Source organism: Pithys albifrons, unplaced genomic scaffold (genome assembly GCF_047495875.1).
Source record: "Pithys albifrons albifrons isolate INPA30051 unplaced genomic scaffold, PitAlb_v1 scaffold_45, whole genome shotgun sequence".
In the NCBI taxonomy this organism is placed as follows: Eukaryota; Metazoa; Chordata; class Aves; order Passeriformes; family Thamnophilidae; genus Pithys; species Pithys albifrons.
Window position 1 is genome coordinate 233,821 of NW_027286060.1, and position 24,762 is coordinate 258,582.

Here is a 24,762-nt window from a genome sequence, read left to right on the forward strand (position 1 = left end):
ATCCTCAGGTATCACAGCACCATGGCCCTTGCCTGGCACCTTCCCACTTTGGGGCAATCCCAGACCCCACAAAGAGGGGCTGGAGCTGTTCCCTGTGATCTCTCACCAGTGCTGGGGGTTTGCCTGGCTGCCCCCTCCCTATCCCAGTCCCCTTGGTCACCTGCCCACACCCTCAATGGCTCCCAGTCCCATTTCTGCACTGTTTAACACTAAAAACCTCTCTTTGCTCTTTTCTTTTCTGAACAAACACAGAGCCAAAGGGGCCACGGCTGGAATTGTGCCAGTGAGTTTGTGCTGAGGCACATCCCCAGTCATGCATGGGGGAGCCCCACAAACACCCCGGATCGGGGCCCACAGCTCTCCATGGCACATCTGCCAACACGTCCTGGGATGGTCCCGCAGCGCTGTCGGCACAGGCTGGGGCTGCCGATCCAAGTTGCGTTGCACATTCCTGTGCCTGTGGAAATCTCTTCCACCACTCCCAGCTGGGGCAACACGCCCGGCACCACCGGCACCATGGCCTGTGTCAGCCGCATCCTGAGCCCCAGGCAACGGTGCTGGCTTGGGAAGCAAAGGCAAGAGGCGTGGGGGGCTGGGCCCACACCAAACTGTTTGGAAGGTGTTTATATGGTGACACAGACCCTGAGGGTGCAGCCCCCCCCTGCTGGGGGTGACACGATGGACAGAGACACCCACCCAGAGCATGAGGATGGGGATGTGGGGTCCCAGTGGGACTGCACCATCCACAGGGAGACAGGATGGGGAGCGGTGCTGCCCTAGGAGACCCTCTGAGGCCCACGGCACATGCTGGGTTTGGGGGATCATGTCAGCAGGGCAGCAAGCAAATGGGTGGCAGCAGTGGGGTCTTGGCCATGGGTGGGACTGTCATGGCTGGGTGCTCAGCCCCAAGCCCCTGAGCTGGGTCCCTCAGCCCCGCTGTCAGGTCAGAGCAGCTGTCCCACCATGTGCCCTGCGGAGCCAGGCAGCCCGCACACAGGGAGAAGAATGTGGGTGCCACCCTGTTGCCCAACCATCCCTGCACTCAACCTGGCTGTGGGAACCCCAGGAATGGGGCCTGCCCTGCCCAACATGCCACCCCAACACCCTACACAGCCACGCTGGCCCTGGGCCAAGCCACATTATCCATCCCAGCCCACAGAGCCCAGCCTCACTATGGGGTGAGCAGCTGTGCCCTGGGACTGGGCTGGTAAAGGAGAAAGTGCTCAGATATGTCCCCCCTGACACCTCCTGCCCCCTCTCTGGGGTGGGAAGAGAGACGGTGCTAGGGCAGTTCCTCCAGTCCCAGGGTGCACAGCCCAGCTCCCATCACTCTGCTCCTGATTTTCCTGTCCCCAGCACAGCTGCTCCAGTTCCCACCTGCAGGCACTGGGCTTGGATGTCTGCAGCTTGTACCCGTGTCCTGGGCGAAGCCCTTGCCCAGTGCCCAAGTACAGTGTGGAAAGGAGCAAGAACCACAGCCCAGCACCTTCTTAACCCCTGCCCAGGCATGGTGTGAATGGGGAAGGAGCAAGAACCACAGCCTGCAGCCCTCTGGGCCCCCATCCTGGCCAGTGCAAAGCCACTATCTGTGCCCAGGGCTGGGACACCACTGAGGTTGGAGACGATGGCACAGTGGTAATGGAAGCTGGCAGGGCTGGAGGCCTCAGTGCTACGTGGATTGGCACGGCTCTGATCTTTGGTCAGGGCACGTGTTGAGTGTGCAGAACCACTTGCACAGCAGACGTGTGTGTGCCTGTGTGTGAGCACCTGAGCTCACCTGTATGAGGTTGTGTGTGTGGGCACCAATCTTGGGCAGCAAAGCCCTGGCGGGCACTTCCTGGCGCTGAGCTCAGCGTCTGGCCACAGCCCCGGCTTTGGGCCACACTCCCACTGTGCCTCACCCCTTCCTCAGCGTCTGCCCGGAGGGATGGGGAGTGTGGCGTCTTGTGCCCAAGCTGGCACGTTCTCCTCATGCTGCCACTGTCACCCCAGAGATGTGCTGAGCCCCCCTGACAGAGGCTCCAGAGCCAGGGGGCTGTGCCCTTTGCTGCTGGTCCTTGGGCTATCCATGGGCCCAGACTGATGGCATCTGGGACAGATGGATGTGGCACAGGAGGCACATGCTGCCTAATGATACAGGGCTGTGTGAGTGAGTGCCAGGGGCTGTGTTGGGTGGGATGTCCCTGTGGATCGGAACCCGGCCACCAGCAGTACAGTTTGTGGAGGGTGGAGTGGCCATTTCTGGGACCCATCACCAGCTCTACCAGTGCAGCCCAAGCCCCATCGCTCCTGCTTGGACTCAACACCCTCCCCACAGCCCCCACCAGTGGCTGGGCATGGTGGCTCTGGCAGTACACCTGTGACACCCAGCTCAGGTGGGCACCAACCCACCCACTTGGGCTTTCCTGCTGTGAGCAACTCCACTTCCCAGTGGCAAACATCCCCACAGCCCTGTGGCTCTGGAGCTGGCACAGCAGGGGTGTCACTGAGGCTCCAGGAGCTGTGCCGCCCACGGGCAGGGGAGAGGTGCCCAGGCCAGTCGCTCCTCATCCTTGTTGGCAGCTGAGGAGCTTTGATGAAGCCGCGTGTGGTTTGGTTGGACTCGCTGGAATCGCATCTGCTCATTACGGCTCATTTATCACCACGGCCCCTTCCCGCTGCCTTGGGCAGCATCAGCCACTCTGCGCTGGCAGGCGGAGTGTGGCAGGGCTCAACACGGCCCAGCATGGCCCAGTATGGCCCAGTACAGCTCAACAGAGCCCAGTGTGGTCTAGCACAGTCCAGTACAGCCCCGTATAGTCCAGGGTTCAGCACAGTACAGCCCAACACAGCCCAGCATAGCCCAGTATGGCTTAGTATAGTCCAGCATGGCCCAGTACAGCCCAGTATGGCCCAGCACAGTCCAGTACAGCCCAGTAGAGTCCAGTATTGCCCAGCATGGTGCAGTAATGCCCACCATGGCCCAGCACAGCCCTGTATGGCTCACTACAGTCCTGTCCATCCCAGCACAGCTCAGTGCAGCCCAACCTGATGCACTAAAGCCCAGCACAGAGCAGCATGACCCAGCATGGCCCAGCACTGCCCAGTATGGCCCAACACAGTGCACTGGTTCCTGTGTGCACAGCCATGCTGCCCAGACAGGGACACGAGGTCCCCTCCCTGCAGCCACGTGGGGAGGGGATGCCCTGCTGGCTATGCCGGTGCCAGGCTCTCCAGTCACTGGCCACCATGTCTGTGCCTAGTCCTTCTGCAGCCTCGGGGCTGTCCTGGCTCCCAGTGCAGGTCACAGGGTCCCAGCAAGGCTGCAGGGGGGCTCTGTTGGACCCCACCCCGTTAGAGGGTGAGCACATCAGTGCTTTGGAGCCTTGGCAGCAAGAAGCTCCATGGCACTGGCACCGCTCCATTGTGCCGGCGCCAAGCCCTCTGTGGTGGCAAACACTCATCCTTGTTTGCTGATGGATTAAGGCTCCTCAGCACCTCTTGGGAGCGAAACCTCTGCCGACGCCCGGGCAGCTGTCGGAAACCTGCGCTGGTTTCTGGTATGCAGCCACCTCTCTATGGGCCACAGGAGCTGGGATGGGTTCAGTGGTGGATGCAGCCCCTGCCCCTCTCACTTGGCCTCACTGATGCTGCCCCTCTTTGGATATTGCCCTGTGAGTCCAGGACATCATCCAGGCCAGCCCCTCTTGGCCCCACAGCTCTGGGTGACCCTCCTGAGGGTCCCTCTGCCCTGCTGGACCAGTGGCTCAGCACTGCCTAAGCAGCAGGGTCCTGCCTGGCTATTTGGCAGTGCCATTCCCATGGGAATACCTCTCCACATGGAAGAATCACCACTGCCAGTGCTGGCTGCACCCACCATGGGTGCCAGGGGCCAGTGCCCACTGGACCGTGCCAGGCTGCACCACCGGCTCACCCAGCCAGCCCCGTGCTTGGATACCGGCACCTCTCCAGACAACACACTCCCACACACCATAAACATCTTGCCCAAGTTCCACATCCCTCCCGCAGCACCTCACCCTGCAGGGTGGCAACACAGGAGGCTGCAGTGCTACCCCCCTACCCCAGCGGGCCCAAAGGTCTCTTCCCTCTCTGGGGTGCCTGTTGTTCTTTCAGGGTCCACTGAGCCTGAAAGAGCAGCAGGAAGAAGGGAGGGGGTGCTCGGGGGGGAGCAGGAGTGGGATGTGGAGCTGGGAGCAGGGTCTGGAGAGAGGGCGTGGGGCTGGTGAGGAAGGCAGAACATGGGTGTTTGGGTGACTCAGGTGGCAACAGGATGGTTTGAGCATGTTTTGGGCAATTCAGGCTGCAGGTACGCATCCAGGGGTGTGGACAAGGCTGGGGGGACCAGGGAGGGGTCCCCCTCTCCATTCCAGTAGCTGTGGTGCCAGGACCAACCCTGCAGTGGGGGTCTGTCAGCCCTGCAGCTGGAGCCTGGGGTCTGGCCACCAGGGTGAGGAGCAGGGGCACTGAGGATGAAGGGGAGGGTTTGGGATGTGATGGGGAGAAAGATGAGGGGTTGCTGGGGATGAGGGCAGCGCTGGCCTCATAGAGGGAGGTCTCTGTCGCTCACTCTCAGCTCCTCCGTGGAGAGCACTGCCCACCGGGTCAGGGCCACCTCCCACAACGCCACGGTTTTGGGATTGGTCAACCCCTGCCAAGGGGGACCCCAGCACCCAAAGGGAGCCGTGGGGAGGGCTGGTCCGCGAGTTTCTGGCTGGGCTGGGCTGTTGTGTCATCCCCAGGGGCGGGGAAGGGCAAAGTTTTAAACGTGCTCTGGGCCCAGGCAGGAAACAGCTGCGAAGCAGCGGGACCGCAGGCACCTGCCAGGTAAGCCCGTTCTGCGATCACCGTGCGCAGGTGGGAGCGATCGGGTGGATTTCGACCTGGCTGGGCACTACGGGCCGTACCGGGGGGCAGCAGGGGACGGAGACGCTGGCCCCGGTCTCCGGTATGTGCGGAATGCGGCACCGCTCCCGTTCGCCGGTCTGGCTGGGCTGAGCCAGGAGCTGGGGCGGGATCGTGGGCGTAGGGCAGCAGCCGCACGGTGCTGTGGCACTCTGGGCACTGCCAGCCCTCCTGGGGCACAGCGGGAGGGTGGTGGTCCCTGACCGTGGCATGTCCCAGAAGCAGAACAGAAGGTGGTGGCTGATCAGATCGAGCAGCTCCAGCAAAGAACCCGTCATGCCTCGGGGCAAGGTGGCACAGAGGGGCTCGGCGGGTGCCGAGGAAGAGGCAGGTGGTGGGATGGGACAGGCATGAGACTGGCAGTATCGCCCCACAGTATCCTTCGAGGTGGGTGCATGGTACGATGGGGTTCTCCCTGTGGGTAGGATGTGACCCCATCCCACCGTAGCCCCTCTACGGGCACCGGGCAAGGAGCTTTGTCTGTTCCCGGCCATTGGGGGACCCCGACACTGCCGGGGCAGCCAGGCAGGCAGCGCTGCCTGGGAAGGGTGTTGGGCTACCCCCAACCCGCTCAAAGCACGACCCCCCGAAGTGCCCCAGCTCCGTTCCCTGTCTCCATCACCCTCTGGTACTGCCCCACAAAACTTCTCTACCACTCTCCCACCCCTGCAACACCCCCGAGCTCAGCCTATCCCACCAAAGACCACCCCACACACTTCCCGGGCTCCTCCAGGCTCCCACTCTCAGTTCCAGCTCCTCACAGCATTCTGCTGTCCCTGCCCCACAAACACCTTCTCTACCATCCCCCTCCCTGACACCTTGTCCCCCACTCTGCCAGTAAAACCTGTCCCTTCTCCCGGTCCCTCCCCAGGGCCCCCGGCAGCCTCTCCCTCCCCGCCCGGCGCCGGCTTCCAGGTGCTCCCTGCGAGCGCAGAGATGCGGGTTGTTCCCTAGGACAACGACACTGCCGGGGACCCTGGGGAGGGACGCGGGTGGCGGTGGGTGCACAGGGACCTCGCGTGCCGGGGGCTGGCAGTGGGTGCGCGGGGACCTCGTGTGCCGAGGGCTGGCGGTGGGTGCACAGGGACCACGCGTGCCAGGGGCTGGCAGTGGGTGCACAGGGACCACGCGTGCCAGGGGCTGACAGTGGGTGCACAGGGACCACACGTGCCAGGGGCTGGCAGTGGGTGCGCGGGGGCTGCGTGTGCCGCAGCTCACACCTGTGCCAGCGCATTCCATGACGCAGCCAGGAGCGAAAGCCGCGGAGCAGCGGTTGCGGCTGCCAGGGAGAGCTGCTGGTGTCAGGGAGAGACCGTGGCCCCGGGGAGAGCGGCAGGTGCCAACACCTCTACCAGGAATCTCGCTGCCGTCGTAGGTAGAGTTGGTTACTCAAAGTTTCCATGGGGCTGACGCCTTCTGACGAAAGGGAGCAGAGTCCTTCACCTTCTGGGCACTCACTGCCTCCCCCTGTCCAGGGAGGGTGGGGAGCAACACCTCGACCCTTAATTTACCAGTCTCGATGGGATCTGGATTTTCAAGCTGCCACAGTTAAGGGTGGCAGTGTCCAAATTCCATCTGCACTCTGGTGCCAGTCGCCAGCTTGGCTCTGGGACATGTGGGGACCTGCTTGGGGTTCTCCAGATACCGAAGCCACACCGGTGCTGGTGCCGTTGTCTGACTTGGCTTTGGGACATGTGGGGACCTGCCTGGGGCTCTCCAGACACCGAAGCTACACCGGTGCTGGTGTCTGTGTCGGTCTCAGCTCTGGGACATGAGGGGACCTGCCTGGGGCTCTCCAGACACCAGAGCCACACCACTGCTGTCAATTGCTGTGCCAACAGCACGGCTGGGCTGAATCCAGCTCCTCTCAAGCGCAGTACAGCCTGTGCCGTCCAACCCGGCATCTCTCTGCCAGGGTGGCAGGGCCAGGTACAGCTTCCCGGCCCCAGGACCGGGGCAGGCAGAGCCGGTGGTGAGGTGCTGCCAGGCCCGCGTGTGTTTTGGGGGTGTGTGGCACAGGGCTGTGCACACACCCAGAGGAGGGACAGAGGAGGTGGCCCTGTGAGATGGGGTAATCGCCTCGCTCCCACCGTAGAACGCAGGACAGAGCGACTCCTCTAGCTCTCAGCCAGCAGCTGGGCCCGTCGCCCTCCCCGCAGGACCCTCCCCATCAAGTAGAGATCCCCGAGTCCTCCTCCCGTCTCTCCCAGTCCTTCCCGGAGGCAGTCGCAGACCCGGGGCCTCTCGCCCGCCGTCCCCACCTCTTGGCGCCGGAGCCGGGCGCAGTTCTGATCCTGCAAACACAAACAGCATTGCCTGGGCAGATCCGAGCCGCGGTGACATCACCGGGCGGAGGGAGCCGGCTCCTGTTGGGACCTTTCCCCGTGCCGGGCAGTGAGCCCAGAGCACGGCTGGGACAGAGGAGCCCTCGCCAGGAAAAGATGCTGGCGTGGCTGGAGGGCATGGGATGGGCTAGAGGAACACACGGGGATGGAGACGGGCACACGGAGCCCCGTTGGAGCGGCTGGTCCCGGGGTGAGCAGGGATCCGGGCACAGCACCCACCGGCACCATCACGCTGCTCTTTGCTCCCTGCTGTTTACACTGGTGGAGCTGGGGAGAATATGGGTCTGTGAGCTCTGGGCAGAGAGATGCAGCTGGTCCACACTGTCCCCACGCAGTGACCTCTGCAGGAGGGTCAGTGTGACACTGGCTACCCCTGGGGCTCGCAGCCGGGTCCAGAGATGTCGGTGGGCAGCACTGTGCCCACCCTGGCTCGTCTGCAGGAGTTTTGCCAAGCAGATCTCCTAGGTCTGCTGCAGCACTTTGTGCTTGGCCTGTGGCCTCACCTGCCCCTGTAGGACCGGTCCAGCCTGGCACTGGTGCTGTGGCTCTGCCTTAGGGGACAACACTCACGAGGGAATAAACCATTGGTGCAGTCCCAACATAGCAGGACCAGCCCCCTCACTCCTCAAACCTGCTCTGACCCCACAGCTTCCTGCTGCAGGATGTTACAGAATCATAGAAACATAGAACCATAGAATCAATTGAGTTGGAAGAGACCTCTGAGATCATCAAGTCCAACCCTTACTCCAACCCCACTTTGATTACTAGATCATGGCACTCAGTGCCACTTCCAATCTCACCTTAAAAACCTCCAGGATCGAAGAATCCACCCTCTCTCTGGGCAGACCATTCCAATGCCTGAGCACTCTCTCTGTAAAGAATTTCTTCCTGATATCCAGCCTAAACCTCCCCTGGCAGAGCTTAAGCCCGTGCCCCTTTGTCCTGCTGTTGGTTGCCTGAGAGAAGAGACCAATCCCCACCTGGCTACAACATCCTTTCATGGAGTTGTAGAGAGTGATAAGGTCTCCCCTGAGCCTCCTCTTCTCCAGGCTAAACACCCCCAGCTCCCAAAGCCTCTCCCCACAGCACTTGTGCTCCAGTCCCTTCTCCAGCCTCATTGCTCTTCTCTGGCCCCGCTCCAGCCCCTCAAGATCTTTGCTGAACTGAGGGGCCCAGAACTGAGCACAACACTCAAGGTGTGGCCTCACCAGTGCTGAGTCCAGGAGAAGAATCACTTCCCTCATCTGCCTGAGACTGTGCTGGCACTGACACTGTTGTGTGGGAGGCTGTGGGCAGGGAGTCTCCTCCAGCACCGTGTGCTGCAACCACAGCCTGGAGGCAGTGGCTGACCACAGTTCCCAGAGCTTGGCACACCCATGCTCGGCCACAAGTGCCCTCCAGCCTCCCGGTGTGCACAGCCCAGCACCACAGCCTTGTGCTCCCTCTGGCACCAGCACTGCACTGTGGCATAGCCCAGCGTGTCTGGGAGCTTTGCAAATGGGAGGGCAGGTTTGGATCACATGTTATCTCACCCTAAGGCAGCTCCAGGGCTCCAGAGCCTGGTGCCCACTGCTCACTGAGATGGAATCTCTGCCCTTCTTTCATTATTTGGAGAATGTGGAAAGGAGGGACAGCAGAAGGAGAGGTTGGTTCGTGTGGCAGCCACGGACCTGCATGTCGGGACTCCTGGAATCACAAAATCATGGAATGGTTTGGGTGGGAAGGGACCTTAAAGACCATCCAGTCCCATCACCTGCCATGGGCAGGGATACCTTCCACTAGACCAGGTTGCTCCAAGCCCTGTCCAACCTGGTCTTGGGATGGGGCAGCCACAACTTCTCTGAGCAACCTGTGCCAGGACCTCTCCACCCACACAGGAAAGAACTCCTTCCCACTATCTCATCTATCCCTGCCCTCTGGCAGTTGGAAGCCGTTCCTTGTGTCCTGTCCCTCCATCCACTGTCCAAAGTCCCTCTCCAGCTCTCCTGAAGCCCCTTTAGCCACTGGAAGGGGCTCTCAGGTCTTCCTGGAGCCTTCTCTTCTCCCAGCTGAACACCCCCAGCTCTCCCAGCCTGGCTCCAAAGGGGCTCCAGCCCTCAGAGCATCTCCATGGCCTCCTCTGGACTCTCTGCAGCAGTTCCACATTCTTCTTATGTTGTGGCCCCAGAGCTGGAGGCAGCACTGCAGGTGGGGTCTCACCTGAGTGGAGCAGAGGGACAGAATTCCCCCCTGCCCTGCTGCCCACACTCTGGGATCAGCCCAGGACATGAGGGGTTTCTGGGATGTCAGCCCAGGGTATGTGGAGCTTCTCCTCCATGGACTCCTTGAGCTTGGCCAGATTCCTTGGGATGGCATGTCAGGTTCAAACATGTTCAGCCTTTGGCTGTCACTTCCTCCTGCCTCGGGGTGTTTATGTTTCTGATTTCCCTGTATTTAACATGCAAAGCACAAAGAAGTTGATTCCTCACTGACTCTTCCCATTCTCCCCCCTCTCCCTCTCTCTCCAGAGTCCTGGGAGCTGTGGAAGGTCTGCAGTGGGAGAATGGAGAGCAAGCCAGCAGTGAATGGCCACGTTGTCCCCAGCTTTCCCGGGGAAGACGTGCCAGGGAAAAACCACTTGTGCCAGGACGTGATGCCACGCAAACAGCCAAAAGCAGCTGGCAGGGATGTGGCGGAGCCGGGTGCTCCTGGGGAACCCTCGGAGGCAGCTGGCAGCATTGCTGGTGTGTATGTAGAGGCTTCAAAGAAGATAATGAGCTTTTATGAAGCCACTAGAGAGCATCTCCTGAGCCTGGATCCAGCCCTCTCCCTCCTCGAGGCCCAGGCAGCCACAGGCTCCATCGCCGACCCAGTGACGCACCGGCACGTCTCGGTGGCAGAAGCTGTGAGGCTTGGTCTGGTGGGGCTGGAGCTGAAGGAGAGGCTGCTCGCAGCAGAGAGAGCTGCCACTGGCTTCCTTGACCCCTACACAGAAGAGAAAATCCCCCTGTACCAGGCGATGCAGAAGGAGCTGGTAGGGAGGGAACAGGGCATCCAGCTGCTCCAGGCCCAGATGGCAACTGGAGGCATCATCGACCCGGCCACTGGAGCTCGACTGCCAGTGGATGTGGCCTGTGAAAGGGGATATTTGGATGAAGAGATGAGCCAGCTCCTCTCTGACCCCAGCCATGAGGACAGCAAAGGGTTCCTTGATCCCAGCACTACAGAGAAGGTCAGCTATTCAGAGCTTAGGAAGAGATGTGTTGTGGATCCAGCCTCAGGCTTTCTCCTCTTGCCCCTGCAAATCACATTCCCAGGGCTGGGTGGAAGGGTGAGCAGCAGGGACCTGCTGGACTCTGGCATCATCAGCCACGATGTGTTCCGAGGACTTGAGGAGGGAAGAGTCTCTACCCAGGAGTTGGCAGAGAATGTTGTTGTTCAGCAGTTCCTGCGTGGCACAAGGACTGTGGCTGGGGTTGTCCTGCCTTCTGGGGAGCAGAAGAGCCTTTACCAGGCGCTGAGGGAGCATCTCCTTGTGCCTGGTGCTGCTCTGATGCTCCTGCAAGTCCAGGCCTCCACTGGCAGTCTGACAGACCCCCTGAAGAATAAAACCTACTCAGTGGATGAGGCTGTCAGGGTTGGTCTCATTGGCCCAGAGCTTTATGAGAAACTGTCTTCAGCTGAGAAAACCATCACTGGGTACAGAGACCCATCCACTGGGGAAATGCTCTCTCTGTTTCAAGCCATCAGGAAAGGATTTGTCCCCACGGACCACGGCCTTTGCCTTCTGGAGGCTCAAATGGCCACAGGGGGAGTGATTGCTCCAGGCAGGCACCTCCGTGTCCCCACAGAGACAGCCTGTGAGTGGGGGTACCTGGATGAGGCCACCAGACAGCTCCTCTCCAGCCCTCCTGACCACATGAAGGGGTTCTTTGACCCCAGCTCCAAGGAGAAACTGAGTTATGCAGGGCTGCTCCAGCGCTGTGTCACTGATCCCACCACAGGGCTCCTGCTGCTGCCACTTGGTGGGGACAGAGGCGAAGGATCGCAGGGAACCCACCTCTTCTTTAACCACGAGGCCCAAATGGCTCTGGAAAACACACAGGTGCCCATTGCTGTAGGGAAGTTCAAGGGCAAGTTGGTGTCTGTCTGGAAACTCCTCTTCTCCGACTACATCCAGGGTGAGCAAAGAGCTGCTCTTGCCCAGCAGTTCCTGGTGGGAACACTTTCCACACAAGGACTTGGTGAGGCTGTCAGAGCTGCTGTTGAGGAAATGGCTGCCACTGCCAATGTCACCTTTGAGGGCCTGAGAGACCAGGTGACTGCTGACCAGCTCCTGAACTCAGAAATTATCAACAAAGACTTGTTCAAAAAACTCAAGGAGGGTGAAACATCAGCCAAAGAAGTTGTTGGCATGGACACTGTCAGGAAGTACCTGCAGGGCACGGGGAGCATTGGTGGGCTGCTGCTCCCTGACTCCCAGGAGAAGATCAGCATCTACCAAGCAAAGAGGAAAGGACTTCTAAGGCCAGGAACATCTCTGATCCTCCTGGAGGCACAGGCTGCCACAGGGTTTGTCATTGACCCCGCAGCCAACAAAAGGTATTCTGTGGACGAGGCCTTACGAGCGAATGTCATTGGCCCGGATGTTTATGACAAGTTGTTGGCTGCAGAGAAATCAGTCACTGGCTACAAAGATCCCTACTCAGGGAGCAAGATCTCCCTCTTCCAGGCCATGCAGAAGGAGCTGATTGTCAAGGAGCATGGCATCCGCCTGCTTGAAGCCCAGATTGCCACTGGTGGCATCATTGACCCCATCAACAGCCACCGCATCCCCGTGGAGGTCGCCTACAAGCGCGGCTACTTCGACAAGAAGATGAATTTAATTCTGTCTGACCCCAGCGATGACACCAAGGGCTTCTTCGACCCCAACACCCACGAGAACCTGACCTACCTGCAGCTGAAGGAGAAGTGCATTACCGAGCCCTCCACTGGGCTCTGCCTCCTCCCTCTGAACAGCAGGAAGAGGCAGTTCATTGACGAGGCCACCAGGCAGGTGTTCAAGAGCTCCTGGCTGCCTGTCAGGTTTGGGCGCTTACGGGGCGAGAAGGTCTCGGTATGGGACTTGTTGAACTCTGAGTACTTCAGTGAGGGGAGACGCCGGGAGATTTTCAACCACTTCCAGCTGAGGAAGCTCAGCCTGGAGCAAATCCGAGTCATGCTGGAGGAGGAGATGAAGAAATGGGCCCCCATCAAGTTCCCAGCCATACGAGGCAGTGTCAGTGCTTACCACCTGATGGAAACGGGTGTCATCGACAGGGCCCTGTTTGAGAAGGTACTGGAGGGATCCATCACACCAGAGCAAGTCCTGCACATGGACTCTGTCAGGAAGTACCTCTATGGCTCGGGCAGCATTGGGGGGATTGTGCTCCAGCCATCAAACCAGAGAATGAGCATTTATGAGGCCATGAAGCAGAACATTGTGGTGCCAGGAGTAGCCCTGCCCCTGCTGGAGGCCCAGGCTGCTACGGGCTTCATTATCGACCCCGTCAACAACCAGAAGCTCCGTGTGGATGAGGCTGTCAGGGAGGGAGTCATCGGACCAGATGTCCACGAGAAGCTGCAGCACGCGGAAGGGGCTGTGACAGGTTATAAAGACCCTTTCACAGGCAAGAAGATCCCCCTTTTCCAGGCGATGAAGAAGGGCCTGATTGCAGACAAACAGGCCTTGCAGCTCATGGAGGTGCAGATGGCCACTGGAGGCATCATTGACCCAGCGTGTGGCCACTACATCCCCCTGGAGTCGGCCCAGCAGCGAGGGTGCCTGGATGAGGACACCAGCAAGGCCCTTTCAAAGCCCAGTGATGAGCACAGGGCCTTTTGCCTCCCAGACAGCAAAGAGTCCATGACCTATGCTGAGCTAATCCAGCGCTGCCAGAAGGACGATGCCTCCGGCTTCCACTTGCTGCCTCTGTCCCAGACAGCTGCTCCTGCCTACACAGATGAGCAAATCCAAAAGATTTTCAAGGAAACCATGGTGAAGGAAAAAGGGGTTTCCCTCTGGGAGCTCATCCACTCGGGGTATTTCACTGAGGAGCAGAGGAGTGACTTCACGGAGAGGTTCCGCTCAGAGGAGCTGTCGCTCCAGCAGCTGGTCACTCTTGTGCTCAGGCTGGTGGGGGACATGGAGATGAAAGCCCGGACCCAGATCTCCCTGGAGGGCCTGCGAGGCAGTGTCCCTGTGGTCTGGCTGCTGGACACTGGCATCATTTCTGAGAAGACATTTGAAGAACTGGTTCAGGACATAAGAACTCCTGAGGAAGTGGCTGCAATGGAGAGCGTGAAGAGATACTTGCAGGGCACAGGCAGCATCGCTGGTGTCTTCATAGAGGCGTCCAAACAGAAGATGAGTTTCTATGATGCCATGAAAAACAACCTCCTCCTCCCTGGGGCTGCTCTGAGGCTGCTCGAGGCTCAGGCAGCCACAGGATACCTGACTGACCCTGCAACAAACCGGAGGCTCAGCGTGAGAGATGCTGTGAGAGCAGCTGTTGTGGGTGAAGAGCTCACCGAGAAACTCCTTCTCGCCGAGAGGGCCGTGATGGGGTACACCGACCCCTACACAGGGAGCTCCATCTCCCTGTGCCAAGCACTCAGGAAGGAGCTGATCCCCCTGGGAGAGGCTGTTCCCTTGCTAGAGGCCCAGCTGGCCACGGGAGGGGTCATTGATCCCATCCACCACCTCCACCTGCCGCTCCAGGCTGCGTGCAGGCACGGCTTCTACGACGAAGACATGAACCAAACCCTGTCTCAGCTGGATGACAGCACCAAGGTCTTTTTTGATCCAAACACCAAAGAGAACGTGACTTACCAGCAGCTGAAGGAGCGGTGTGTTCGTGATGCTGAGTCAGGTTTGTGGCTCCTCCCTCTGTCAGAAAATGCAATGTTCTGTGTGGATGAACAGACCATGGAGGTGCTGAAATCTGTGAGTGTTTGTGTCAACGTGGGCCGGTTCAAGGGGCAGACAGTGTCCGTCTGGGACCTCCTCAACTCTGAATACTTCTCAGACAACAAGAGAAGAGAGTTGGTGCAAAAGTACAAAGATGAGAAGACTGAAGTGCTCCAGGAAATCACAACAATTATCACCACAGTTATCCAAGAGACTGAGGCACAAGGCAAGAAGTTTGCATTCAAGGGCCTGAGGAAAAGAGTATCTGCTAGTGACCTCTTCCAGTCCCAACTGATAGACAAAAAGACCCTTGATGAGCTCAACCAGGGGAAGAAAACAGTCAAAGAAGTCACTGAAATGGAGTCTGTCCGTAGGTACCTGGAGGGCAGCAATTTCATAGCAGGGGTCCTTATACAGCCAAGCAATGAGAAGATGAGCATCTACCAGGCCATGTGGAAGGGCATCCTGAGGCCAGGAACTGCCCTGGTGCTGCTGGAGGCACAGGCAGCCACTGGTTACATCATTGACCCTGAAAGAAACAAGAAGTTTTCCGTGGAGGAAGCGCTGAAGGAGGGTCTGATCGGAGGGGAGATTTTTGAAAAGCTGCTGTGTGCAGAGAGAGCTGTGACAGGCTACACCGACCCCTACACCAAAGCCCCAATGTCCCTGTTTGAAGCCATGAACCAAGGGCTGATTGTGAAGAGCCACGGCATCCGCCTGCTGGAGGCCCAGATTGCCACCGGCGGCATCATCGACCCCGTGCACAGCCACCGCCTGCCCGTGGAGGTGGCCTATCAGCGGGGCTACTTCAATCAGGAGATGAACCAGATCCTGTCTGACCCCAGTGATGACACCAAGGGCTTCTTTGACCCCAACACCCATGAGAACCTGACCTACATGCAGCTGCTGGAGAGATGTGTCCAAGACTCTGAGACTGGGTTGTACATGCTGCAAGTTGTAAAGGAAGGAGGGAAGTACTTCTACATTGATGAGTCAACAAAACAGGCTTTGCGCTCAAAGCCCATTCAGGTAAAGGTTGGCAAGTTTAAGGGACAAACAGTTTCCATCTGGGAAGTCCTCTGCTCTCACTACTTCTCAGAGCAGAAAAGGAAAGAGCTGGTGATGCAGTACAAAAGCAAAACCTTGACGCTGGAAAATCTGATATCCCTCATCTTAAAAATCATCGAGGACACTGAGCAAAGAACAGAAGCCCTCAAAGTTAAAGGACTGCGGGGAGAGGTGTCAGTGTCAGAATTGTTCAACTCTGAGATAGTTGACAAGAAATCCCTGGACCAGCTGCAGGATGGGAGTCTCACGCTTTCCACCCTCACAAAGAGGGACACCATCCAAAGGTACCTGGATGGCACTGGGAGCATCGCTGGGGTTCTCCTTCCATCAAGGAAAGAGAAGCTGAGCATCTACCAGGCACTGAAGAGGGGCCTCCTCACAGAGCAGTGTGCACTGGGGCTGCTGGAGGCACAGGCAGCCACTGGCTTCCTCATTGACCCCCTGAACAACCAGAAGCTCTCTGTGGATGAAGCTGTGTCGTCTGGGCTGGTGGGCAGCGAACTGCGCGAGCAGCTGCTGCTGGCAGAGAAAGCCGTGACGGGATACACAGATCCTCAAATAGGAGATAAAATATCCCTCTTCCAGGCCATAAGGCAGAAGAGAACACTCAGGGATCATGGCATCCGCCTGCTTGAGGCTCAGCTTGCCACTGGTGGCATCATCGATCCCATGCACAGCCACCGCCTGCCCCTGGACGTGGCCTATCGACGTGGACACCTGGATGAGGACATGTTTCTCCTGCTCTCGGATCCAGATCATGGCAGCAAAGGCTTCATAGACCCAAACACTCGTGAGAAGATCAGCTACAGTCAGCTCCTGCAGAGATGTGCCAAGGACAGTGAGAGCGGCTTGTACTTGCTGCAGGTCCTGGAAAAGGAGGACGACTATTTCTATATTGATGAGCAAACAAAGAATGCCCTGTTGTGTACAATGGTCCAAGTGCCTGTGGGGAAATACAAGGGACAAGTGTTGTCCTTGTGGGAACTTCTCTGCTCTGAGTACATCACGGAGGAGAAGAGAAAAGAACTGGTGAAAAAGTATAAAGCAGAATCCCAACACATCATACAAGGAATCATTGAGACAATACTAAAGATCATTAGAGATAAAGAGGAGGACAGGAGTGACGTCTGGTTCCAGGGAATCCGACAACAAATCACAGCATCAGAACTGCTGAGTGCAAAAATAATTACAGAGGAAACCATGGAAAAACTTAATGAAGGAAAGGAGACAGCACAGGAAATAGCACAAATGGACAGTGTGAGGAGATACCTTGAGGGAACTGGAAGCATCGCAGGCGTGCTGGTGCCCTCCAAGGCTGACCCTGCCAAGATGGAGAAGATGAGCATCTACCAGGCCATGTGGAAGGGCATCCTGAGGCAGGGCACGGCGCTGGTGCTGCTGGAGGCACAGGCGGCCACGGGATTCATGGTGGACCCAGTCACCAACCAGAAGCTGTCGGTGGATGAGGCCGTGTCGTCCGGGCTGGTGGGCAGCGAACTACAAAAAAAACTTCTCAGTGCAGAGAGAGCTGTGACAGGATACACCCACCCCTATACAGGGCAAAAGATGTCCCTCTTCCAGGCCATGAAGCAGGACCTGATCGTGAGGGATCACGGCATCCGCCTGCTGGAGGCCCAGATCGCCACCGGCGGCATCATCGACCCTGTGCACAGCCACCGCCTGCCCGTGGAGGTGGCCTATCAGCGTGGCTACTTCGACCAGGAGATGAGCCAGATCCTGTCTGACCCCAGTGATGACACCAAGGGCTTCTTCGACCCCAACACCCACGAGAACCTGACCTATGTGCAGCTGCTGCACCGCTGCGTCCCCGACCCGGACACGGGGCTGCTGATGCTGCAGCTGATGGACAAGGGCTCGGTGCTCTACCAGCTGAACGAGGATGCCCGTAAAGCCCTGCAGGGCACTCGCACCACCATCAATGTGGGGCTTTTTCAGGGCCAGAGTGTCACTGTCTGGGAGTTGCTCTTCTCCCGCTACATCCCCGATCACCGTCGCCAGGACCTCCTGCGCCAGTACAAGGCAGGGACGGTCACCGTGGAGGAGATGATTGAGATTCTCACTGCCATCATCACAAGGGCTGAGACCCAGGGCCGAAGTGATCACCTGGCCCCCAAGGTCAAACAGCAGGATTCTCCAAAACCACATGTCCAGAATGGTGAGGCCACGGACTCAAGGCAGGACAAGGAGAGGGAGCAGGAGCAGGAACTGGAACGGTCTCTCAAGTCCTACACTGTGGAGGTCTCAGCCGGTGGCTTCCAGGGCAGGAAGGTGTCCCTGTGGGAGCTGCTGTTCTCCCAGTACGTGTGCCAGGCCAAGCGGCAGGAGCTGCTGGGGCAGGTGCGTGCCGGCAGCGTGGCGCTGGCAGAGCTGGCCACGCTGCTCACCGGGCTGGTGGAGGAGGCGGCTCAGCGCAGCAGCAGCGTGAAATTCACGGGCCTGCGCAGGCAGGTGACGGCCTCGGACCTGCTGGACTCGGGCATCATCGACAGGGACACACTGGCCGAGCTGGTGCAGGGCTCCAGGACGGTGCAGGAGGTGACAGAAATGGCCTCCGTCAAGCGCTACCTGGACGGCACGGGCGTCATCGCGGGCGTGCTGGTGCCCTCCAAGGCTGACCCTGCCAAGATGGAGAAGATGAGCATCTACCAGGCCATGTGGAAGGGCATCCTGAGGCAGGGCACGGCGCTGGTGCTGCTGGAGGCACAGGCGGCCACGGGATTCATGGTGGACCCAGTCACCAACCAGAAGCTGTCGGTGGATGAGGCCGTGTCGTCCGGGCTGGTGGGCAGCGAACTGCACGAGAAGCTGCTGTCGGCTGAGCGGGCAGTGACGGGCTACTCTGACCCCTACACAGGGGACAAGATCTCCCTCTTCCAGGCCATGAAGAAGGAGCTGATCGTGAGGGATCACGGCATCCGCCTGCTGGAGGCCCAGATCGCCACCGGCGGCATCATCGACCCTGTGCACAGCCACCGCCTGCCTGTGGAGGTGGCCTATCAGCGCGGCTACTTCGACCAGGAGATGAGCCAGATCCTGTCTGACCCCAGTGATGACACCAAGGGCTTCTTCGACCCCAACACCCATGAGAACCTGACCTATGTGCAGCTGCTGCACCGCTGCATCCCCGACCCGGACACGGGGCTGCTGATGCTGCAGCTGATGGACAAGGGCTCGGTGCTCTACCAGCTGAACGAGGATGCCCGTAAAGCCCTGCAGGGCACTCGCACCACCATCAATGTGGGGCTTTTTCAGGGCCAGAGTGTCACTGTCTGGGAGCTGCTCTTCTCCCGCTACATCCCCGATCACCGTCGCCAGGACCTCCTGCGCCAGTACAAGGCAGGGACGGTCACCGTGGAGGAGATGATTGAGATTCTCACTGCCATCATCACAAGGGCTGAGACCCAGGGCCGAAGTGATCACCTGGCCCCCAAGGTCAAACAGCAGGATTCTCCAAAACCACATGTCCAGAATGGTGAGGCCACGGACTCAAGGCAGGACAAGGAGAGGGAGCAGGAGCAGGAACTGGAACGGTCTCTCAAGTCCTACACTGTGGAGGTCTCAGCCGGTGGCTTCCAGGGCAGGAAGGTGTCCCTGTGGGAGCTGCTGTTCTCCCAGTACGTGTGCCAGGCCAAGCGGCAGGAGCTGCTGGGGCAGGTGCGTGCCGGCAGCGTGGCGCTGGCAGAGCTGGCCACGCTGCTCACCGGGCTGGTGGAGGAGGCGGCTCAGCGCAGCAGCAGCGTGAAATTCACGGGCCTGCGCAGGCAGGTGACGGCCTCGGACCTGCTGGACTCGGGCATCATCGACAGGGACACACTGGCCGAGCTGGTGCAGGGCTCCAGGACGGTGCAGGAGGTGACAGAAATGGCCTCCGTCAAGCGCTACCTGGACGGCACGGGCGTCATCGCGGGCGTGCTGGTGCCCTCCAAGGCTGACCCTGCCAAGATGGAGAAGATGAGCATCTACCAGGCCATGTGGAAGGGCATCCTGAGGCAGGGCACAGCGCTGGTGCTGCTGGAGGCACAGGCGGCCACGGGATTCATGGTGGACCCAGTCACCAACCAGAAGCTGTCGGTGGATGAGGCCGTGTCGTCCGGGCTGGTGGGCAGCGAACTGCACGAGAAGCTGCTGTCGGCTGAGCGGGCAGTGACGGGCTACTCTGACCCCTACACAGGGGACAAGATCTCCCTCTTCCAGGCCATGAAGAAGGAACTGATCGTGAGGGATCACGGCATCCGCCTGCTGGAGGCCCAGATCGCCACCGGCGGCATCATCGACCCCGTGCACAGCCACCGCCTGCCTGTGGAGGTGGCCTATCAGCGCGGCTACTTCGACCAGGAGATGAGCCAGATCCTGTCTGACCCCAGTGATGACACCAAGGGCTTCTTCGACCCCAACACCCATGAGAACCTGACCTATGTGCAGCTGCTGCACCGCTGCATCCCCGACCCGGACACGGGGCTGCTGATGCTGCAGCTGATGGACAAGGGCTCGGTGCTCTACCAGCTGAACGAGGATGCCCGTAAAGCCCTGCAGGGCACTCGCACCACCATCAATGTGGGGCTTTTTCAGGGCCAGAGTGTCACTGTCTGGGAGCTGCTCTTCTCCCGCTACATCCCCGATCACCGTCGCCAGGACCTCCTGCGCCAGTACAAGGCAGGGACGGTCACCGTGGAGGAGATGATTGAGATTCTCACTGCCATCATCACAAGGGCTGAGACCCAGGGCCGAAGTGATCACCTGGCCCCCAAGGTCAAACAGCAGGATTCTCCAAAACCACATGTCCAGAATGGTGAGGCCACGGACTCAAGGCAGGACAAGGAGAGGGAGCAGGAGCAGGAACTGGAACGGTCTCTCAAGTCCTACACTGTGGAGGTCTCAGCCGGTGGCTTCCAGGGCAGGAAGGTGTCCCTGTGGGAGCTGCTGTTCTCCCAGTACGTGTGCCAGGCCAAGCGGCAGGAGCTGCTGGGGCAGGTGCGTGCCGGCAGCGTGGCGCTGGCAGAGCTGGCCACGCTGCTCACCGGGCTGGTGGAGGAGGCGGCTCAGCGCAGCAGCAGCGTGAAATTCACGGGCCTGCGCAGGCAGGTGACGGCCTCGGACCTGCTGGACTCGGGCATCATCGACAGGGACACACTGGCCGAGCTGGTGCAGGGCTCCAGGACGGTGCAGGAGGTGACAGAAATGGCCTCCGTCAAGCGCTACCTGGACGGCACGGGCGTCATCGCGGGCGTGCTGGTGCCCTCCAAGGCTGACCCTGCCAAGATGGAGAAGATGAGCATCTACCAGGCCATGTGGAAGGGCATCCTGAGGCAGGGCACAGCGCTGGTGCTGCTGGAGGCACAGGCGGCCACGGGATTCATGGTGGACCCAGTCACCAACCAGAAGCTGTCGGTGGACGAGGCCGTGTCGTCCGGGCTGGTGGGCAGCGAACTGCACGAGAAGCTGCTGTCGGCTGAGCGGGCAGTGACGGGCTACTCTGACCCCTACACAGGGGACAAGATCTCCCTCTTCCAGGCCATGAAGAAGGAACTGATCGTGAGGGATCACGGCATCCGCCTGCTGGAGGCCCAGATCGCCACCGGCGGCATCATCGACCCCGTGCACAGCCACCGCCTGCCTGTGGAGGTGGCCTATCAGCGCGGCTACTTCGACCAGGAGATGAGCCAGATCCTGTCTGACCCCAGTGATGACACCAAGGGCTTCTTCGACCCCAACACCCATGAGAACCTGACCTATGTGCAGCTGCTGCACCACTGCGTCCCCGACCCGGACACAGGCCTTTATTTCCTTAAAATTCTCAAATAATAATTGTAAAACCTTTTGATTTTTTTTTTACTTCTTATTGCCTTGGGGAAGAATGTTGCTCTTGTGAATAATTCTTTTGCTGTTGTTGTTTGTCTTTCTTTTTTTAAATATTTTGGTTTTTACATTTTTGATCCCACCGAGGGAATTTCCTCTATAATCTCTTTGCTTTCCTACCTCCCACCCACCTCAGGTGCAGCTTTGATGTGCCTCCCCCAGCAGTGTTAGGACATTGCTTTGAGCTTTGTCTTGGGTCATGTTTCAGGAACAGAGGAACCAGGCTGGGTTATCTCAGGTCATTGTGGTGAAATGTGTTGTCCTCCTTTTCCTCACCCAGGCTTAAGTGCAGGTCTTTGTTCCGTGTGGGTGTTACTGTGACTGGTATTTTTATCCTTCTTTTCCTCTGTTTTCTTCCACATGCTGAATATCTTTCCCAGCAGCTTTGCCGGGCAATATTCAAGTTACAGGTTTTCAAGCCTGAGTTTTGCAGGGAGAGCAGATTTCGGTGTGGGCAGGATGTCAGGCTGGCATTGGATGTCACCGGTGTGGGACACATAATCTGTGCTTGGTCTCCTTCTCTCAATCTGCCTTGTGTTTCCTGGGGTCTCTGGAGTAAAAACACCCCCAGCCCAGAGCAGTTTGTTCGCTTGCTTTGTTTTCCTTCGCTCCCTTGGGATGGATCCACACAGGAGCTGAGAGCCCAGAGCATACCTGGCCATACTGTAGTTCTATTCTGCCCACCCACAGTGCAGACCCCATTCCCTTTCCTTCCTGTTGCCCTCCTTTATCCTGAGCTGGCTCAGCCCACGTGCCCTGCTCCAGGAGAGGAGCAGCCCTGGAGCCACTCTGCTGTAGAGTTCAGGGATGAATAGTTCTACTGCTGTTTAATAGAAGGAAACTTGACCTCCTTAAATGCACTGCCTGGGGCTTTTTGCCTTAATTAACCCGGTAATGTCCTGGATAATGGATTTTTGGCCACAGCTTGTACAGCTGATAATTGGGATCAAATGTAGAGGAACTGTGCGGCTCCTGACTTTGACCTGCTGTGGATCCCACAGATCTGCACAGGCTCAAAAAGGATGGGACAAGTTAAAGGGAGAGAAGCCACAGAATCATTTCCCATTCAGTCCCACTCCCTGACAAGGTCAGGGACACCTTCCACTAGACCAGGTTGCTCCAAGCCCCATCCAACCTGGCCTTGAACACTTCCAGTAATGGGGCAGCTACACCTTCTCTGGGAAACCTGTGCCAGGGCCTGCCCACCCTCACAGGGAAGAATTCTTTCCCAATATCCCATCTAACTCTGCCCTCTGGCAGTGGGAAGTCATTCCCCCTTGTCCTGTTCCTCCAGGCCATTGTCCAAAGCTCCTCTCCACTCTCTTTTTGGCCCCCTGTAGGTGCTGGAAAGCCACAATAAAGTCTCTCAGGAACCTTCTCATCCTGGAAACTCAATTTCCTCATCCACAATGGCAAAAAGGAACAGCTGGTGTTAGTTCCTGTAACATCCAACTGTGTTGCTGCCCCTGTCCTGTGCCAGGAGCTGTGACACAGTCTGGGACACCTCTTGGAGCATCCAGAGCTGCGCCCTGGCACTGACAGGGACTGAGCTGAGGCCTCTGGAGATCAAAGTCCCAACCACAGCCAGGTGTGCTCGTTCCTGCTTCCTCCAGAGCCTCTGGAGCCCGCAGAGCTTGTCCTGTTGCACCACACTGCCTCCTGCCCTGCCTCCCTCCCCACCTTCCTTCCTGCTCGTAGAACTCTACAGAGTGGCTGGAGAGCAGCCAGGCAGGAAGGGACCTGGGGGAACTGAGGGACAGGAAGCTCAACAGGAGCCAAGAGTGTGCCCAGGTGGCCAAGAAGGCCAATGGGATCCTGGCCTGGATCCAAACTAGCGTGGCCAGCAGGCCCAGGGCAGTGACCCTTCCCCTGGACTCTGCCTTGGGGAGGCCACACCTTGAGTGTTGTGTTCAGTTCTGGGCCCCTCAGTTGAGGAAAGAGATTGAGGGGCTGGAGCGGGGCCAGAGAAGAGCAACGAGGCTGGAGAAGGGGCTGGAGGTGGCACTGAGTGTCCTCTGAAACACCTCCAGGGACAGAGAATCCACCATGTCTTGATCCAACCCTACTGTGATCACCAGCCCAGGGCACTTTGTGGGGTTGGATCAAGGGTTGGACTTGGTGATCTCAGAGGTCTCTTCCAAACCAACTGAGAAGAGCAACGAGGCTGGAGAAGGGACTGGAGCACAAGTGCTGTGGGGAGAGGCTGAGGGAGCTGGGGGTGTTTAGCCTGGAGAAGAGGAGGCTCAGAGGTGACCTCAGCACTGTCTGGAACTGCCTGAAGGGAAGTTCTGGCCAGGTGGGGCTTGGTCTCTTCTCCCAGGCACTCAGCAATAGGACAAGGGGGCACGATGGGCTCAAGCTCTGCCAGGGGAAATTGAAGTTGGAGAGCAGAAGGAAATTCTTTGCAGAGAGAGTGCTCAGGCATTGGAATGGGCTGCCCAGAGAGGGGGTGGATTCCCCATCCTGGAGGTTTTTCAGCTGAGCTTGGCCGTGGCACTGAGTGCCATGATCTGGTAAAGGGACTGGAGTTGGACCAAGGGTTGGACTTGATGATCTCGGAGGGCTTTTCCAACCCAATTGATTCTATGATTCTATGAACCATGGACTGCTCTGGGTTGGAAAAGCCCACTGAGCGCAACCACTCCCCCAGCACTGTCAAGGCCACCACTGATCATGTCCCCAGGTGCCACATCCACAGGGCTGTTAAATCCCTTCAGAGATGGGAACTCCAGCCCTGCCCTGGGGCATCCTATGTTAGGGAAGCCCTGGGTGCCTTCTGGTGTGCCCTGTGCCCCAGGTCTCCACAGCACAGCAAAATCTGTGTCCCAGAGCACCTCCTGGATTCCTGGATATTGGGAAGTAATTCTTCCCCTGTGAGGGTGGGCAGGCCATGGCACAGGTTGGGCAGAGAAGCTGTGGCTGCCCCATCCCTGGAAGTGTCCAAGGCCAGGTTGGATGGGGCTTGGAGCAACCTGGGCTGGTGGGAGGTGTCCCTGCCTGTGGTGGGGGTGGGATTGGGTGATCTTTAAATCCCTTCCCACGCAAACCACCCTGTGATTCCATGACTTCTGAACTCCTGGCAGGGGCACATCTACCCTTGCTCTGTGTGCAGCCCCCGTGGGCAGGTTTTGGGAGTGCTGGGCTGAGCAGAGTGGCCACATTATGGGGGGCTATTTATCAAGGGATGATCTCTGGGACAAGCCTATGCCTTGTCTGCCCTTAGCAGGACATTGTGCCAGTGTCCACCATCTGTCACCTGTGTCCAAGGAGTTGGGGGGGATAGATGGCCAGCTATGGCCCTCAGAGAAGGGCAGGGGAGATGCATCATTTGGCAGCTGGGGATGGAGCAAAGGGCAGAGTCCACCAGCTCCACTCATCTCTGCATGTTCCTGGTGTGCCCTCAGTGAGCAAAGGGACTGTGCCTGAGGAGACCTGGACCAGATCATAAGTGAGATCCTTCCCCTCTCTGTGACCCAAAGCTGTCAAGGGAAACTCAGCTCCAGGAGGCCAAATGATAAAGAAGCTTCCTTGTGCAGGAAGCAGTTACAGCTGTGGTTCACCCCTGGCACCACCCCAGCGCCCCTGGCACCACTCCAGCATGTCCAGCTTATCTCCCTCCCAGCCCCTGCCACTTGCCAGGTG

General features: G+C 58.8%; 1 protein-coding gene across 1 annotated transcript; it reads left to right on the forward strand.

Moving 5' to 3' along the window:
* Positions 1 to 4,752: 4,752 nt before the first annotated feature.
* EPPK1 (epiplakin 1) lies at positions 4,753 to 22,498 on the forward strand. The gene is made up of 2 exons (XM_071581884.1): positions 4,753 to 4,824; positions 9,755 to 22,498. The coding sequence occupies exon 2, from the start codon at positions 9,790 to 9,792 to the stop codon at positions 21,064 to 21,066; it is 11,277 nt and encodes a 3,758-aa protein (XP_071437985.1). The 5' UTR covers positions 4,753 to 4,824; positions 9,755 to 9,789; the 3' UTR covers positions 21,067 to 22,498.
* The last annotated feature ends 2,264 nt before the right edge of the window (positions 22,499 to 24,762 follow it).

Coding starts and splice junctions, on each gene's coding strand:
- EPPK1 (XM_071581884.1), top strand. CDS start 9,790: ATGGAGAGCAAGCCAGCAGTGAATGGCCACGTTGTCCCCAGCTTTCCC.